We start from the raw sequence: 17326 nt of genomic DNA, 5'->3' as shown, positions 1-17326 counted from the left end.
GGCAACGCGGGGCGCGCCAGGCGGCTGCGGCGCGGCGGCGGGGCTGAGCGGCTACAGCACGCTCACAATGATCATAAAATAAAGCAGGCGCGCGGGGTGGGGGCGAGAGAGCCCCGAGCCTCACCCCTCCGCCCCCGGCCACCCCCTAGCAGCCCCGAGCTAGGAGGACGTGGGGGCCGGGGGCGCCCACTCCGGCGCCAGACCCCAGTAGAGCTAAAGGACACTGCTTGGGGAAGTGGGGGGGCGCCCCGAGGACGTGCCCGCGGCGGGTTCAGGGCGTCCGGAGGGCGGCAGCCCGGGCACGCGGAGCGGCCCGAGGGGCAGGTGAGTCGGCGGCGCCCGGGTGGGGGTGTGCGCGCCAAAGTTCCCGGCAGCGGCGAGCGCGCCGGACGCGCGGGTATCGGGGGCCGCTTGGGGCTGGCGAGGGGAGCACAGAGGCCCCGGACGCGGCGGGGCTGGAGCATTGCGCCCTCCGGGAGTCGGGGGACCCCGGCCCGGGAAGGGGCGTGCGCCCGATCAGACCGGCCTGCGGGGTGGCACTGCGCCCCCCGGGGGCCGAAGGGACCCGTTCGGGGAAGGGGCGCCGGCGGCGAGGCGGTGGGGGTAGTGCCAGGACCCGAAAGTCCACGAGGCCCACTGCAGTGCCAGCCAGTCGCCCCCCGCCCCACCCCGCCTACGGGCCGGGAGGGGTCAGCGGAGATGTCACCGGCGGCGATTATTCGCTGGTGCGCGCGGTCGTGCGGCCGCCGCTGACGGGTTGGGCGGGGGGGGGGGGGGGGGGGGCGGGCCGCCGCCTCCGGGCAGACCTCACAGAGCTGCGCCGTCAGCTCCGCAGCCCGCGCCCCGCGCAGACTCGTCGCCGCCCCGCGCGCCCCCCGCAGCAAAGTTCGGCTCAACTTTGAGGCGGGCCTTGACGTCCTGTCCCTTCCACCTCCCACCAGGTCCTCGGCGGTCGCGGCGAACCAGGCGGCGGCCCGAGCGCAGCCCTGGGGCCCCGCACGGCGACAGTGACAGCGGCGAGGGGACGCGGCGTGCCCGCGAGTGGTCGCCGACGGGGATCCGCGCCGCGCTCCTCGGGGACCCCGCGGGAGCCGGGCGCTCGCCTCCTGGAAGCCACCGAGGGCGCCCAGACCTTGGCGGATTGAACAGAAACTGCTCTTCCATTGATTCGGCCGGGCTGGGCGAGCGGCCGGGCGCGTGTGCCCCGAGCGCGTGCGGAAGGCAGAAGGGCAGGAAGTCGGTCTTCTGCAGCGAGGGTGGCGGCACCGCGCAGGCGACGGAGCCTTCCTTATTTATGTGCCTGCCGGCATTTGCCTTCTTCGCCTCAAGACTTCAGGGAGCGTCTCTGAGCTGCGTTCCCCGCGTGTGAGGCACAGAAGGAAGGGCTGGATGTCTGAACAACATGATTATCCATTAACCTCCAAACTTTTCTTTTTTTAACCCAAAGAATATCGGTGATTTTTGTCCACTGCTAGCAGAAGAAGAGAGAACCCAGGGCCCTTGAAATGCAGCAAAATCCTTATTTATAATCAGGCCCGAGGTAGTGATATGCAAACCCCCTCTACTCAGTGAATTTTCTATCCTATGGATATCAGTCTTGAGATTTGAGATTGGAGAGCTGTACCGTCTGCACTGGGTCCGGCAGCCTCCATCCTTTCAATGCCCGATTTTCTCTGGGACTGCTGGCCTTCCCTGGAGATCAGACTCGTACTGTGTGCCATGGGCTGTATTCAGAGCATCGGGGGCAAAGCCAGAGTCTTCCGGGAAGGCATCACGGTGATCGACGTCAAGGCCTCTATCGATCCCGTCCCCACCAGCATCGATGAGTCCTCCAGCGTGGTGCTCCGCTACCGGACACCCCACTTCCGTGCCTCGGCCCAGGTGGTCATGCCGCCCATCCCCAAGAAGGAGACCTGGATAGTGGGCTGGATTCAGGCGTGCAGCCACATGGAGTTCTACAACCAGTATGGGGAGCAGGGCATGTGAGTACTGCTCAGGAGCAAGCTTCGGGGGGCCCCTGGGATGGGGGAGCTTGGGGGTCTGGGGGTGAGCTCGGCGGGGTTAGAGAGGGGTCCCATCAGGGCCAGAGGGAAGTGTTAGGCAGACATGGAAGTGGCCTCTGATTCCTCCTTGGCCAGGTGACCTAGAGGGCTCGCCTGTTGATTCAGATTGGGGTCACGGCTCTAGGACCGTCCCTTCCACTGTCCCTGGCCCCCTGCGGTTCCCGTACCCTCCCTGCAAGACGCCCAGAAAGCAGAGGGACATTCCACCAGGTTCCTCTTTGGCAAAGCACGCATGCTGTCCCGGGTCACTAGAGAGGCTGCGGCTTGGCCCGGCTCAGACCTGCACACGCGGCAGGTACTCAGGGAAGGAGAGCTGGGCCTCTGCAGCCTCCAGATTTAGTGTGCAGGGCTCTGTGTTGGACCTGAATTCGTCCCCTGGTGTTTTCAGAGGCACATCAGGACCTGGGGGAACACTCTGCTCTGTTCCGGACGGAGTTTTGTTTGAGAGGGTTTTAGAAACCCGGTGTGCTTTTCAGTGCAGTGTTTTCTCTCTCCACAGCAGAAGGCCACTTTATGTGGACAGCCAGTGTCTGTGTCCAGAAGGCTCCAGTGGGCCCCTAAGAGCTGAGAGGAGCCCACAGACCTCTTCTGTCCAGCCCAGTCCCCAGAATGTCCCGAGGAGGGTGTACCTCTCGGTGCGGCACCCTGAGCCCCTGGCATGTTCTCTGACCCTAGAGATGGTCATCCTGCGTGTGGCAAGAGCAGCTGTAGACAGACGGGGAGGTGACTTAACTTGAAGGGCCGCCTAAGACAGGGTGGTGACAATAGCTGTTTCTGAGCACGAGGACGCTTCTGAGAGCACCAGGCAGGCCCCAAGGGCAGCCCCCCAACTTGACCCCTGTGACTCCCATGGCTGGCCATGGACACTCGCCCACAGCCTGTCTCTCGGGGTCTCTACCCTGTGCAGCATCCCTTCCCGGTCCCGCAGGTGAGGAATGGAGGAGACTTTCCCCAGGACTTGGAACTCTTCACTGATTTAAGAATATCCTGGGCTTCCCTGGTGGCGCAGTGGTTGAGAGTCCGCCTGCCGATGCAGGGGACACGGGTTCGTGCCCTGGTCCGGGAAGATCCCACATGCCGCGGACTGGCTGGGCCCGTGAGCCATGGCCGCTGAGCCTGCGCGTCCGGAGCCTGTGCTCCGCAACGGGAGAGGCCACAACAGTGAGAGGCCCGCGTACCACAAAAAAAAAAGAATATTCTGGGCCAGCTGAAATTAGAGAGGGTGGGGAGGGGACACCAAATCTTGTGGCTTCTCCACTAGATGACTGAAGTTGCAAGGGCAACAGGAGGATCATGGAAAAAATTAAAGCTAGGTGTAACCATGACCGCCCCAGAGGTGCACATGGCGCGTATCTGGACACTCATCGGCTCCCCTCTGTCCACCCGACGTCTACATCCAAGTCTAATTCTCCAAGTGGCTCTTAAACCAGGCTGGGGGCTGACTTTCCATCCCAAGAAGGGAAACATGGTTCTTAGTTATTTGCTGTGGACCTTCCCTAAGAAGCCTTAAACCCAAAACCTTCTCAGGCTTTGCAAGGCTTCTGGGGCAACTGGCAAGACACACAGGTTTTCCTAGGGCTTTTGGGCTCCACTTGTTTTCTTCCCTAGAAAGGGTAAGGAAGCCAGAGGTCCTTCTGAACTTGGAAAGATGCAAGCTCCAAGAGGAAGAACATTGGGGAAAGCTAAAGGGACTGAGTTCTGCAGAGACGGACGTGGTGTGCGGTGGGGAGGGAGTGGGCCTGGCTTGGAGGCTCAGCTTCCCCATCTGTGCACGGGGGTGGGCGGGTGGGGGATGTTTACAGAGTCTTCAAGGCCCTGTGCTCCCTTTGTTGGCTCTGAGTCCATCCAAGCGCCATGGCTGGAGACAGGCGTGCATCGGGAGACCTGAGGTGACCTTTCTCTGTCTGTGCCAGTCCTTGGTTCCCGGTTAGAGGAACCCAGTGCACATCTAGACTGCAGTCAAGCAGACCTGGGCTTGAGTCCAGGTTCTGCCACTTTCCAGGGTGTGACCTGAGCCACTCTGACCCTCGGTTTCCTCGTCTGCAAATTGGGGCCAGTCACAGTCCTTGCACCACGGCTTATTGAATTACGGGAGATGACATTGGTCAAGCAGCCGGCACTCCGCCAAGCCCACGGTCAACAGTTACTGCATGTGACTGTCGTCCTTAACAGTGTTATTACCGTTCTGATTCTTCTATCGGATGCGAAGTGGGTGATGGGATATGTAAAGAGTTGAGAATCAGGGCCGAAACGACAGAATTTGGACAGATGTAAATTACTCTTTGTGTGGAATTTTCTCCCCAGCCCAGGTCTTCCTCTTTCACAGAGGGCCCACTCCCTGACTTTTAAGAATTTAATAATAGTGTAAGTCATGGACGATTTGAGTTTTCAAGTGGTTGAAGGCTGTTTTCCTTGAGTTCCATGTGTTCCCTTTTGTTCCCTCCCCTTCTCGGGACACGCCTTCAGCGCAGGGACCCCTGTGTCCCGCATACCTCGTTCTCCTGGGTCCACTGGACTCCTGGTTGGGATAGGACCAGCCCTGGAGAAAGGGCAGAGTTCGAGGCTCCCTGGAGGGGCAGGATGGACTGGTCATTAATGGGCTCAGGCCCCGGGGTCAGAATTACGGCCCAGTACTGGCTCTGGGGCCTCGGCAGGTCACCTCTTGGAGGTTTGCTTTTGCCATCTGTGAACAGGGTAAGAACCCCCCTTAGGCTGCTGGGAGGATTCGGGGAGAGGACAGGTGTAGGTCACCCGTGGCTGAAATGCTGAGTTGGAAACTGCTCGATTGATTATTAATCAACAAAATTACATTAAGAAACTGAATTACCAAATACCATGGTTCCTCCGGCCCATGGGGAGGCTCTGTATTCAACTGGCGCCCTCCGGAATAAGCCTGGACAGCTGCACCTGCTCGAATGTAAACGGAAGCATTTTGATGTGATGAAAATACCCTTCCCATCTCCCCTACCCCAAACCTCCTGTGGTAACTAAGCTTCTTCATATTTTTAAGACCCGTGACGTGAAAGAAAGTGAGGGATGGTGAGCGCTGGGATGACCAGCGGCCTCAGGCTGCCCGGAACCGTCCCCTAACTTTGCCGGGACCAGGCTGTCCTGTGCACTGCAGGATGTTGGGCAGCGTCCCTGGTCTCTACCCACTCAATGCCAGCAGCCTCCCTCCCCCTGTTCTGACAACCAAACGTGTCTCCAGACACTGCCCCATGTCCCCGGGAGGGGTGTGAAGTCACCCCTGGTTGAGAACTACTGGGCTAGACCCAGACAATTTGAAGGCTTAAAACGAAACCCACATGGGCACTGGGCTTTAATGGCCTGGGGAGGGAACGGCAATGTGGCAAAGGTTAGGTTAGGGCTTCTGTTCTTGCCAAATGGGCTTGTATTAAAAATATTAATTCCAAATACTTCAGCAAAACCCATAATACCCCCAAACATTATCCCTGCTTGAAATTAATCTCTAATCCAGGAGGAGAACCCTTTTGAATGTCGTGGGTTGGAAATATTTGCAGTGGAACAATGCCACATGCCACCCCAGTAATACCCGACTTACAGACGAGAGCTAGAAGATGGCAAGTTTCTTGTGCCAGCTTGAGAGGATTCTATATGGTTTGGGGTCCAACCCACATAGCTTTCAAAGCCACCCCCCCCCCCAGAACACTGTTGAATCCGCCTGCATCCACCACCCCATCCTCCACAATCCTTAGCTGCCACCTGTCAGCTGGCACAGTCTTCCGAGTGACGAGTCACAGCTTCTCCCCTGTGTGGGAGATGCTTCACGTTATCCCTAGTTTGCCCTCTTCTGGAGCCCCCAGAGAATCTGGCCCACGGCCAAGGTCAAGGTTGGTTCTGTCTCAGGGTTCTGCCACAGGTCAGGCTTGGGGTGAGGGGAGGAGAGCAGCTCAGGAGACGGGGTCTCTCTGGGTTGGCAGTGCCACCCGCCTGTGCCCTTGTCCAGCCAGGCGTGGCTCCAGCTCCACCGTCCACGGGTGTGGCGAGCTTGCGCCAGGCTCTCAACCTTTCTGAGCCTCACTGTTCCCTCCTATGAAATGGGGAGAACAGTCCCTCATCGCAGGGTTGTTTGAGGGATTAAATGAGATAGTATATGTGTTCGCTCTCCATACCGTAACTAGTAATAATTCATCATCAATTACACAGTGCCTGGCAGAGAGTCAGCACAGAGACTGCCGTGTTGGAGTCATTACTGTTCTTTCTTCTCCTGGGTTGGGTTTCACATACCCGCCTACAGTATGAGAATCTCGGGCGACGAGACCTCTGAGGGTCTTTCCAGCCAGAACCTGTGGTGACATCTGCTGTCACAGGATTATGAGGCTGGTGGGAAAGGGCTGGGCAGGGGTGGGGGGGCCTGAGGCCTCTGGCCAGGGGATGCTGGAGCTGGGGTGATGCTGTGTGGCTGCCCCAGCTCCCCGTTCACTCTCTGGTCTCCCAAGGACCCCGTGAGGTCCCGATTTTATGGTGAGGCCAGGGCCGCTGAGACCTGAGGCCACTTGCCCCAGGAGGCTTGCTCTGCCCCAGTGGTCAGGGGCCGGGTCAGGAGGAATGGCCCTTGTGACCATGTGGCCTCTTCCTGCAGCCTGGGCCCGTGCAGAACAATTGAGGACGATGCTTCCTCTCTGCGAGCGGAAGACAGCCTCCCCCATCTGCAGGGCCCTGGCGGAGGCAAGAGAGGGAAGTTCTCGTTTCCAGGCTTTGGGGTGGGAGGAAGTTTGGGGGGACGGCCTGGCCCCAATAGAACTCCCCCTGGACCGGCCCCGGCCAAGCGATCGCACCCACCCTCACCTTCTGAGGGCTGAAGACAAAAGCTGGCAGCTTCCAGAGACATGTGAGGAGGCTCTGACAGCACAGCGATCAGGGAACCAGCAATGACATACGGAGATGCTTTTTGTTTCTGCTGATCGGATCTGGGTAAAAATACAAAAGATCAGTAATGCCTGCTGTGGGGCGGGGGGAGTAGACAGCCTCCGGTGCTGCTCCTGGGGGTACAATTTACGCAGCTTCCGGAAGGTGAGCTTGGCTCTGTCCACTACAATTTCAAGCACACGTGCCCTTCAACTCTCTTGTCCTACTTTTAGAGTCTGTCTTAGAGAAACTGAGCCCCTGGCCTGGTGCCTGGAGTATGGCAGGCACACACAGAAATCTCCCGAGCAAGTGAATTAACGAATACGTGAATGCAGGAAGCAGGGCAGAAGGACGTATGTGTGGGGACAGAGACTCCAGCCCTGTCCATCATTGAAGAGCCATGAGCACCCCAAGTGTCCATCAGTAGGGGGGTGAAACTATGGTCTGTCTCCAGGGCAGAATAGGCCTTACACATGAGGAAGAGAAGCTAGAGATTCCCTATCATATTATCATCGTTGCATTAAAAGAAGTTGTAAAGGATGTAGGGTAGGAATCCATTTCTGTTAAAAGCGCTAGAAACGGGAACATCTACTGTGTGTGTGTGCAGGGAGGATGCTCTAGAAGGATGTTTATCAGAGTGTATGTGGTGAGTAACCTCAGCGAGGGAGGCGGAAGCACGGAAGACAGGACTTTCGTTTCTCACTTTTTTTTTTTTTTTTGCGGTACGCGGGCCTCTCACTGCTGGGGCCCCTCCCGTTGCGGAGCACAGGCTCCGGATGTGCAGGCTCAGCGGCCATGGCTCACGGGCCCAGCCACTCTGCGGCATGTGGGATCTTCCCAGACCGGGGCATGAACCCGTGTCCCCTGCATCGGCAGGCGGACTCTCAACCACTGCGCCACCAGGGGAGCCCCATCGTTTCTCACATTTTGTACTTCTCGATGGCTTGCTTTTTTTTTTTTTTTAAACAAAAACGCAGCTTTTATAACTAAAAACTAAAACGCTGTTGGCCCTTTCCCCCTCGTGTTAGGCCCTGGGAGTGTGGCCTGGGCGAGGAAGGGTAAGGTGGGAAGAAAAAGTGGTGTTTGTTGTTTGCGGGAACCCTAGGGGCAGGCGGGGAGGGGACACCTCCAGCTCCTCCCCCAGGGAAGGGGCTTCTGGTGACCTGTCTGGTGGGCAGGGGCCAGCACAGTGGGCGGCCGCCCAGGGCAGGAGTCAGGAAACCAGGGTCCCAGTCTGGTTTGGAAGGGGGCTCTTGGGCCTCATTTCTCGTAAAATTGCAAACATTTTACAAAATTGGAACTTTTTGCAAATTGCAAAAAAACAGTAAGCTCTGTAAAATTGGGGACCAGGTGAGAAAATCCCTAAGCGCCCATCTGGCCCCCAGGAGGGCACTGAAACCAGCACTGGGCAGAAGAACCTTGTGCCCTGGGCAGCCCTCTTGCCCTCGAGCCCCAAGTCGCCATCTGTAAATGTGTTTCTTAGAGTGCCCAACGGTGCCACTTGTGGGAAGCGAAATAATATTTAGGAGAACTCGTTTCAGCTTAAGTATGATTGTAATTTAAAGCCACATATTTATTCTAATGTGTATTAGAAAATATATATATATATATATACCCAATATATCCGACCTGTTATTTCAAAGGTGTTCCATAGGAAAAGCTAAATTTAGTTGAGTTTTTTTAAAAAGTGATTAATTTCAAGGAAAAACAATTAAGTGAATAATAGCACAGGAGATATGTAAACAGGACCAAAATGAGGAAAGAGATGTGAAGTTTGGGAACTCTGCTCTGAGACCAGGTGCTCTGTTGTCCGGAATTCAAAATGCAGTCAGAGAGCTGGGAGAGACGAGGGCCCATGGGGGCACAAGGGTCCACCCATGCCTAGGAGAGAGCTCAGGCCCAGGCTTGCCACCCTGCCTGGCACAAAGTAGCTGGGAAAGGTGTGCTCCCAGGGCCCTCAGACTTACACTCTAGGTCATGTTGCTCAGAGCCGTGTGTGTGTGTATTTCAGGTGAGGGTCTGTTGGAAGCCAGATGGGTAAGAACCCGTATGTGCGTGTCTACGTGTGCGTGCACACACGTATGTGTGTGCGTGCATATGCATGTATGCGTGTGTGTGCTGGGTGAGGGGCCGTTGGAGGCCATGGGTAAGAGCTCGCTCGGGCTGTGGGTCCTGCCTGGTGGCTTCCCCGGGTCAGGCCTCTGATGTCCCCAAGTATCCTCTATAAAACACCCTCAGTTGCAGCCCTGGGGTAACTGAGGAGAAGCCTGTGTGGATGTATGTACGCAGGGCGCCCAGCACGTCTGATGCGTTCAGGGAACGTGACCCCTGTTACCAGTGTTGCAGTGGGGACGACCTGTGCTGGGCATGGCTGTCCCAGCCGCAGCTGCTCTAGGTAAGAAAGTACACAAGCAGAGGCAGCTTTGGGCACCCTAAACTCATCACTGGGACCCCTTTGTGGGGCTCAGGCCCTGAAGGAGAAACGGGGCAGGTTGCCCACCGCCACTGATCCAGGCCACCTGCCTCTATTGTGTCTGACTCTAGGCCGGGCACCAGGATAGATTCTGGAGGCCTGGCCCCTGCTTCTCGGCCCCTGTGGTCTGTCTGGGAGTGAGGTCGTCAACAAAGGGTGGCATGATTATTAAATCCCCCCCGTGCGTGTCCCAGGAAGCAGCGGGACAAAGGTTGAATATGGGGGTGCCAGGCCTCGTGTGAAGGGTCCAGGTGAGCTTCCCTGGGGGCTCCAGAGATGAGCCGTAGGTACCACTGGCTAGGACAGGAGGGGGCGGGGGACGCTGCTCGTGGCCAGAGACGCTGAGTCGGGAGGGCACAGCCCATTAGGGGGATGGCTGGTGGGTCTGGAGCCTGGGAAGGGAGGGAGGGAGGGAGGGTGTGTGTGTGTGTGTGCGTGTGTGTGTGTGTGTGTGTGTGTGTGCGTGTTTGCGTGCAAGACCCTTGGCCTCACCTGCATCTGGCTTTCAGGGCCTTGGGGAGTCATGGCAGGCTTAACAGGGTTGGAGGGAGGAACAGTGCCATCAGATCTCTGTTTTTAAAGATCACTCAGGCTTCAGGGAGGAGAGCATGGCAGGTGGCAAGAGGAGGCTGGGAGAGGTGAGGGGTCGTGGCCAGCGCGAAGGCAGAGCAGAAGGGGGGCAGTCTGGAGGCGAGAGGGAGTCAGGGATGGTACTGGGCGCCCAGAGGGTGCAGGCCCCCCTGGCATTACTGATGACCAGGTCAGCAGCTCTGTCTCCCTTTCACAGCATCGTGACCAGCGTCAATGGCAGGTCCCTGCAAACATCTGTTGAGTGCATGGTGGATGGGGCTGCAGAAGGAATGGGCATTGAGGGACGCTGAGGAGTCTGTCTCAGATGTGCTGCAAGGGGGCCCCAGAAAGCATTCTGAGGTCCAGCTTCAAGCCTGGACTTGCCTGCTATCCTCTGGGTTCCCACACCTCTGGGATGAGGGTGGGAGTGTGACGGGGCCCACGGAAGCAGGCCAGTTTCCCGGGCGTGGGGACTGCACCGTCCCACTGGGCCCCGTGCTCAGAAGGGCCCCTTGCGTGGTTCCATGCTCTGCTGTCACCACGTGGCAATTCTTGATTTTTGAACAAGGGGCCTCCTATTTTCACTTCACCCCCTGGTCCCACAAATTCTGTAGCCAGTGTTGCCCTGAAGACCAGCCCAGGCCAGTGAGCAAAGGGGGAGGACACGGGGGAGACCAGGGCCTCCTGCTGGCCTGTAGGAGGCCTGACACGACCTGCCCTGAGGTCTGGAGAGAAGGTGCTGGGGCAGAAATGGGCGTTTGCTCGTGTTCACAAGATGCCCCTCCTCCACCTAAACCTGCTGGTTGGGCCTCCGTGTGCCGGGCACGGAGCTGGGAGCCTTGCCTCCACCTTTCGTTGGCCTGTGCACCTGTATTGTCCCTGCTGTGCAAACAGGAAGGCTCAGGGTGTGCAGGACCAGGGTCCAAACTCACCCCTCCACCCAGAAGCTGGAAAACCGAGGGTCTGCCTTGAAGCCCAAGGTCATTCCAGAACAAACAGGAAGTCTTAGAGGCAGGAGCTGTATGGAATCATTCCTTTCAGAGCGTGGATAATCTGAAAACATAAACGAGGTCAGAAGGCTTCAGGTCACATCAGGGCTGGCAAATCCATTAGTGTTAGAGGCAAGCCTCACTCCGGTGGTCTCCGGAAGTTTCCACGTATCGCTGTTTACTGTGTACCAGGTAGTATATATTGCCGCATTTAATCATCTCAAAAACCTGGAAGGTGGGTGCGGTTATCCACAGTGAACCAATGTGGGGCTCAGAGATTTGTGACTAGTAGCCGGGGGGAGACTGGACCCGGGCTGGTCCACGTCCCTCAGGAGCTGTGCCCTTAACCATGCTCCCTCCACCACCCTGACGGGGAGACTGGACCACAGGGCCCAGAGCCAGCCCAGCTGGTTTGTGATGATTTGAAAACAGACGCCCTTGGCCCTGGTTCTGAGTAATACCCCACATGAGACACGGCTGTCTGCCAGCTCATGGGGACTGTCACCCATCTGTGACTGAGCCAGCACCTGGGCATTTGGGGGCTGGGAGGCGGAAAAGGAAACCTGAAGCTGGGGGTCAGAGGCTGAGAGAGAGAGGCCATTCTGGTGGCAACCCCGCGTCCCACAACAAGCCAGCTCTTAGGAAGTGAAAGAGGGCAAAGGCAAGAGAAAAGGTCTTTTGGCAAGACGGCTTTCTGCCTTAAAAACAAAACAAAACGAAAGCCACTTTTATAAGCAAGTGTAACCACTGTGAGAAGACAGAGTGGGTGCCTTCCACCACAGGAGGCTGGGCACGGGTGGGGCACAGGCTTCTGAGAAATTCGGGACAGGGACCCTGACCCCCTTCTCTGGTCCATGGCGGCCACCCCCGGGGCAGCCGAATCTGCCGGCTCACGACTGTGACCTCCTCCTTGGCGTTTGATGAGCTCAGGGCCCCGGGCAGGAGATGGCCTACTAGGCAGGTGTTACCCTAATTTTGTGACCTTTTTAATGAAATAAACAGACAAATTAGCAAAATCACATTCCTGATCATCCCTCCTGTAGTGGCCCCAAATTTGCTAACTGCTAACATTAAACGATGCATTTCAGTAGGGGATGCACTTTTTACATTGTGATTAGATACACATAAAATTTACCATCTTAACCGTTTTTAAGTTTGGCAGCATTAAGTACATCCACATTGTTGTGTGTCTATTTCCAGAACATTTTCATCTTCCCCAACTGCAACTCCGCACTCATGAAATGCTGACTCCCCCGTTTCCCTCTCCCAGCCCCTGGCAACCGCCATTCTACTTTCTGTTTCTATGAATTTGACTCTTCTAGGGACCTCATGTATGTGGAATCATACAGTATTTGTCCTTTTGTGTCTGACTTATTTCACTTGGCATAATGTCTTCAAGGTTCATCCATGTTGTAGCATGTGTCAGAATTTCCTTTTTAAGGATGAATAATATTCCATTGCATGGACAGACCACTCTATCCATCATCCGTTGACAGACGCTTCAGTTGTTTCCACCTTTTGGCTACTGTGAATAATGCTGCTATGAACAGGAATGCATTCTGTAAAGGAGTATTTCTGGAGAGCACCGCTGGTGTACACAGGTGTGCGGAATTCTGGGGGCAAAGTGTCCTGAGCTTTGGTATGGCAGGTGCCCAGGCCTGACTGCTTAGCTAAATCAACTTGGGAAAAAGACCCCCCCCTCAGCTGTCGTTACTTTATCTGTCTGGTGGGGTGGATGTGATTGTTGATGAGTTTCTAAGGGGTGGGCTCCCCAGACGCTGCTGTGCCCCCAGCCACATGTCCTCAGAGCAACACAGGACAGTCCTCTTCTGTCAGAGAGTTATTGTTATAGTAACAATAGTGACAGCAATGGTGCTAGCAGGCACCAATCACTGGCATTTGTCTTGTGCCCTGCCCTGGACTGGCATGTTCCTGTCTGTGTCCTTCCATGACCTCAGGTGGGAAGTGGGTGATGAGTCTGGGGTCCAGGGAGGGCTGGGATTTTGCCCAGGGTCTCACACCAGTGAGAGGGTGGCTGAGACTTTCAGCAAGGTCACTAGGTTTCCTGAGTCCGAGCTCTGGACAGCCCGGCTGCCAGGAGGCTGAGCCCCCTGCAAGCAAGTCGGGCTGACCAAGTGCTGCTGGTTCTCAGCCCGGCCCGAAGCTGCAAGTGCAGGTTCCCTGGCAGCTGCAGCAAGTCCAGGAGGCATTGATTGTAAAGCTGGCCCCGAGACTGGGACTGAGAGCAGAGTTTTGAGACTGGCTGGTTAGGTTTTCTTGGTTCTACTGCTCCGAAGACAGGGGCCAGCCAGGTGGGAGCCATTCTGGCTGAGCTGTGCTTCCTATTCTAGGCAGGCATGAGCAGAAACAAGGCGGGGACAGGGTGGGTGGTGGGGAGAAGAGGGCACCGCCCACGGTGTTGGCCTTGCTGGGCGGAGGGCCAGGGAGCCCAGGCGCACGTGTGGTGGAGGAGATGTGGAGGGGAGGGGCCAGAGCCTTGGCGAGGGCCCTGAGCGCTGGTTCCCACGCCCCGGCCCCGGTGCTGGACACCAAAGCTCGGGGGCAGGCGGGCGCTTGACCCCGGTCACACGCTGGCCAAGGAGGGGCTGAAATCGCTCCCAGATGTGCCGACCCCACGGCCCTTGGGGGCCCCTAAAGCAAGAGGAAGAAACTCCCTGCCACCTGCACTCCTACCCAGGCCGCCCTGACGCGCTGTGTGGCCAGGAGAGTTGCCCCACCCCAGCCTCTCGGCGCCAGTGGCCTCCGCCCTAACCAAGGTCACGGGGTCGCATGTGGCCGTCCCACCAGCCGCTGGGACATGGGATGGGGGGGCACAGCGCAGGTTAGGGCCCCCCATGACTGTGTGCTGCCCCCAGGCCCCTCCCTTGAGGGCAGGGGCAGTTAGGGCTTCCCGAAGCCCAGCCAGAATCCAGCCCTGTCTACAGGGGTTTCTGGGGGAGACCAATTTGAGATGATGCAAGAGAACAGGATGTGGCTTTTGAGGGGGGCCATGACTAGGGGAGCCCCAGTTCCCTGACATGATGTTGGGTGTCTGTTTACTGTCTGGCCCCCTGGGGAGGTAAGCCCCAGGGACAAGGGGATGCAGACGAGCCTGTGCATGGCTGGCTGAGTAAACTGGCCTTCCCACCCTCAGGTCTAGCTGGGAGCTCCCAGACCTCCAGGAGGGCAAGATTGAGGCCATCAGCGACTCGGACGGGGTGAACTACCCCTGGTACGGGAACACCACGGAGACCTGCACCATCGTGGGCCCCACCAAGAGAGACTCCAAGTTCATCATCAGCATGAATGACAACTTTTACCCCAGCGTCACGTGGGCCGTGCCCGTCAGCGAGAGCAATGTGGCCAAGCTGACCAACGTCTACCGGGACCAGAGCTTCATCACGTGGCTGGTAGCCACCAACACCTCGACCAACGACATGATCATTCTGCAGACGCTGCACTGGCGCATGCAGCTCAGCATCGAGGTGAACCCCAACCGGCCCCTGGGCCAGCGCGCCCGGCTGCGGGAGCCCATCGCCCAGGACCAGCCCAAAATCCTGAGCAAGAATGAGCCCATCCCGCCCAGCGCCCTGGTCAAGCCCAATGCCAACGACGCTCAGGTCCTCATGTGGCGGCCCAAGTACGGGCCGGCGCTGGTGGTGATCCCGCCCAAGCACCGGTAACAGTCAGGGCACCCGCGAGGTGACCCCCAAATAATAACACCACGCAAACACCCCGCACGGACTCTGCAGTCCTTCAGCAAAATACAACCTTTCTACCTTCTCCAGCGGGCGGATCTCACTGTGCGAACGCGCGGCGATGGCCCCCCGCCCTCCTGGGACCTGCTTCCCTGGCGGAGGGGGGAGACCCAGGCGGGACCGACCACTCCACGTGCGCCCTCAGTGTCACCTTGGGTCTCCTTTCCTCTCCTCGCAATTTCCGTCATTCACTTGCAACAGACTCCCTGAAACAACTGCTTTTTCTGTTCCTTTTTTTTTTAACGCCTCTTTAAGAGGTTCAGGGGTGGGACGAGGAGGAGCTGGCGAGGAGCCTGGTCGCACCGCACCGGGGCTGATCCCACGGGGGCTGATCCCACCGGGGCTGATGCCACCGGGGCTGATCCGCGGCGGCCCCGCCCCGCCCGGGCAGCTCCCCTCATCCTCTGTCACGCGGCCTTATGTAGACTTGCTTTGCCAAACTTTTGCCTTAAGCCGATTTTAAAGGAAAAAACCGGAAACAAAGAGAGCCGTTTGTCTTTTCTGCTGGACTTTGCATCTTCCGCCAGAGGTGAGGGAGGAGGGGGATGGGCTAGAGATCTAGATCTAAAACCGGCCGCTCATTCTTCCGTTTTAGCTGAGCCAAAACCACAGGCAGATTCTGCCCCCAAAGTCCCTTCTCTCCACCCCAGGGAGAACCCTTACCCTACTCCGTGCCTGCAGAGACAAGCTGTGAGCTCGGGCTCAGGGTAGATCTGCGGGGGGCTTCTCTCTCCTCTCTCCTCTGCAGCCGGAACTTGCCTTGGGTGGGCCTAGGAGCAGAGAGGGAGGGTCCCGTGAGTTATAGGTTGAGCCCAGGGAATTCCCACCGTCTCGGTCCTCAGCGCCCATCGCCAGCTGGCTCTGTCGGCACATCTCAGTGGGCAGCTTTTCTGTTTCCCTCCACACTGTCCCAAACGCCTGGAGGGCCAGCCACCTTACCCAGCTGTAGTTAGTTCAAAGGTAAGAAGGCCTGCCCTTGCCGCCCAGCACCTTCTCGGGGACGCCCCTCCCGGGCTCTCCGGGGGGTGCCTGCAGATGGGCTCCAAGCACCGCGGTGCTGCAGGTGAGGGCACCCACAGATGGGCATGCCTGGACCTGGTAAGGCTGGGGAGGCGGGAGGCAAGGGGCAGACCCCCTGCTGCCGGCCCTCACAGAAGCGAGCCAGCACCCACGGCCAGGGTGATGAAGTGAGCCTGGGGTTGAGGCTGGTCCTTGAGGTCACCCTCCTTCGGGTCCTGGGCCCTCTGGAGCCCCAGGACCTGGTCCTGAGTGTTGCCAAGCTTTTTTAGCAATGCCTGCCTTGAAGGCTGCTTGCAGGAGCTGAGGGGACACCCTGCTGAGGGAGGCCCCCTTCCTCCAAGCTTGACAAACCCACAGCTACATCGCCTGGGTTCCTCATTCGGACCGATAATGATCGAGCCCAGAAAAGTGTCAGATGAGAGAAATAATCCATCTCTGCTGCAGATGAGCCGTATGTAGGAGCCCCAGGGACAGCGTGGGCGGGCGTGGTTCACGGAGTCCTTGCTCTGCTCCTCTACCCACGGGCTACTGTATTTATTCGAGGGGTGCTTAACGTCCAACCATCGCCCGAGCGCCCCGCTCCTGACGGGACGCGTGCGGCTCTCCTGGCACCTCTGGACGGGAAACAGCTTTGTGCGGCCGGCTGCCGGCCTGGCGCTTCGGGAACCCGTCAGGACTGGGACCTTCCCCCTGGAAAATGCCAGTTCCCCCTGGTGTGTTCGGAGGGAGGCCTGCCACCCAGAGAGGCCACAGCCTCAAGTGAGGGGCATGATGGGTCCCAGCTCCCCCTCTGGGCACAGGCTGCGGAGGGGTCAGGGTGGCAGTGGCCGGCTGCCGTGGACGGGACCTGGCCTCCTGACGGCACGGCCCTTCTCTGCACTCAGGTCTTTCTTGCACTACAAAGGAGAAAGGGCCCTGGGCGAGGGGTCAGGGACCGGAGTGCTGGTTCTGGGCTGGGTCATCGCTAAGGAGTTCTTACTAGGGTAGGGGTGGGAGTAGGAACCAACAGTAAGTGGTGGTCCTGAGCTGTCTGGGGGCAGAGTCCCCCAAGCCCGCGCTTCCTGCGTGTGAGCAGGCCCTGGGCAGGGGCCCACGGCTGGGCCCATTGGGAGGAGCCCTGCTGCCCCGCCCCGCCCCTCACTGCCCGGCCCCTTGCTCTCTGCCCCTCCTAGGCTTTCGGAAGACAGGGCTGGGAGGGCCCTGGGGAGGCTCCAGGTCCCGCTGAGGAAGCTCGGCTTAGCTTGGGTCTGGTCCCTCGGCTTCTCATGTCAGGAACGCAGAGCGCAGGCTTCTCACCTGGGTCCCCGATCCCTCTGGTGTCCCCCTCCCCAGCGTGGACACACTCCTCCAGCAATAAGGACCGTCTGTGGTCGTGGAGAGTACTGTGAAAACAGACCAATGCACTTACTAGGAGGCACAAGACTCTTGAAGAAAATGTAAAATGAACCTTTTTAAAACAACAACAAATATTCACAAAGAGAAATAAAATGTAATTTTCAAGTAGGCCTGGCCAGGAGCTAGATGCTTCTGAAGTGGCGGTTCATTTGGGGGTTGACGGCCCTGGATCTCTGGCCTGGGGAGTGA

The 17326-nt window shown here is 58.1% G+C and overlaps 2 protein-coding genes across 16 annotated transcripts in view; one reads left to right on the top strand and one right to left on the bottom strand.

Moving 5' to 3' along the window:
• The first annotated feature begins 55 nt into the window (after positions 1-55).
• Positions 56-14647, top strand: FAM78A (family with sequence similarity 78 member A). Its single transcript, XM_033858907.2, has 3 exons — positions 56-324; positions 942-1982; positions 14119-14647. The coding sequence occupies exons 2-3, from the start codon at positions 1660-1662 to the stop codon at positions 14645-14647; spliced, it is 852 nt and encodes a 283-aa protein (XP_033714798.1). The 5' UTR covers positions 56-324; positions 942-1659.
• Positions 4919-17326, bottom strand: part of NUP214 (nucleoporin 214) — a 137251-nt gene continuing 124843 nt past the window's right edge. For 7 of the 15 annotated variants that reach the window (XM_019920186.3, XM_033858888.2, XM_019920188.3 and 4 more), the window contains one exon: positions 11929-17124. In XM_019920186.3, the coding sequence (XP_019775745.2) occupies positions 16911-17124 (214 nt within the window). In that variant the 3' untranslated portion in view covers positions 11929-16910. Of the gene's footprint in view, positions 17125-17326 lie in introns of all 15 variants that reach the window. The other 8 variants (XR_012332239.1, XR_012332240.1, XM_073805660.1 and 5 more) reach the window with 6 other exon arrangements.

This window comes from Tursiops truncatus, chromosome 6, assembly GCF_011762595.2.
Source record: "Tursiops truncatus isolate mTurTru1 chromosome 6, mTurTru1.mat.Y, whole genome shotgun sequence".
Classification (NCBI taxonomy): Eukaryota; Metazoa; Chordata; class Mammalia; order Artiodactyla; family Delphinidae; genus Tursiops; species Tursiops truncatus.
The sequence above is the reverse complement of the archived record's forward strand: the minus strand, read 5'-3'. Positions and strand labels throughout refer to the sequence as shown.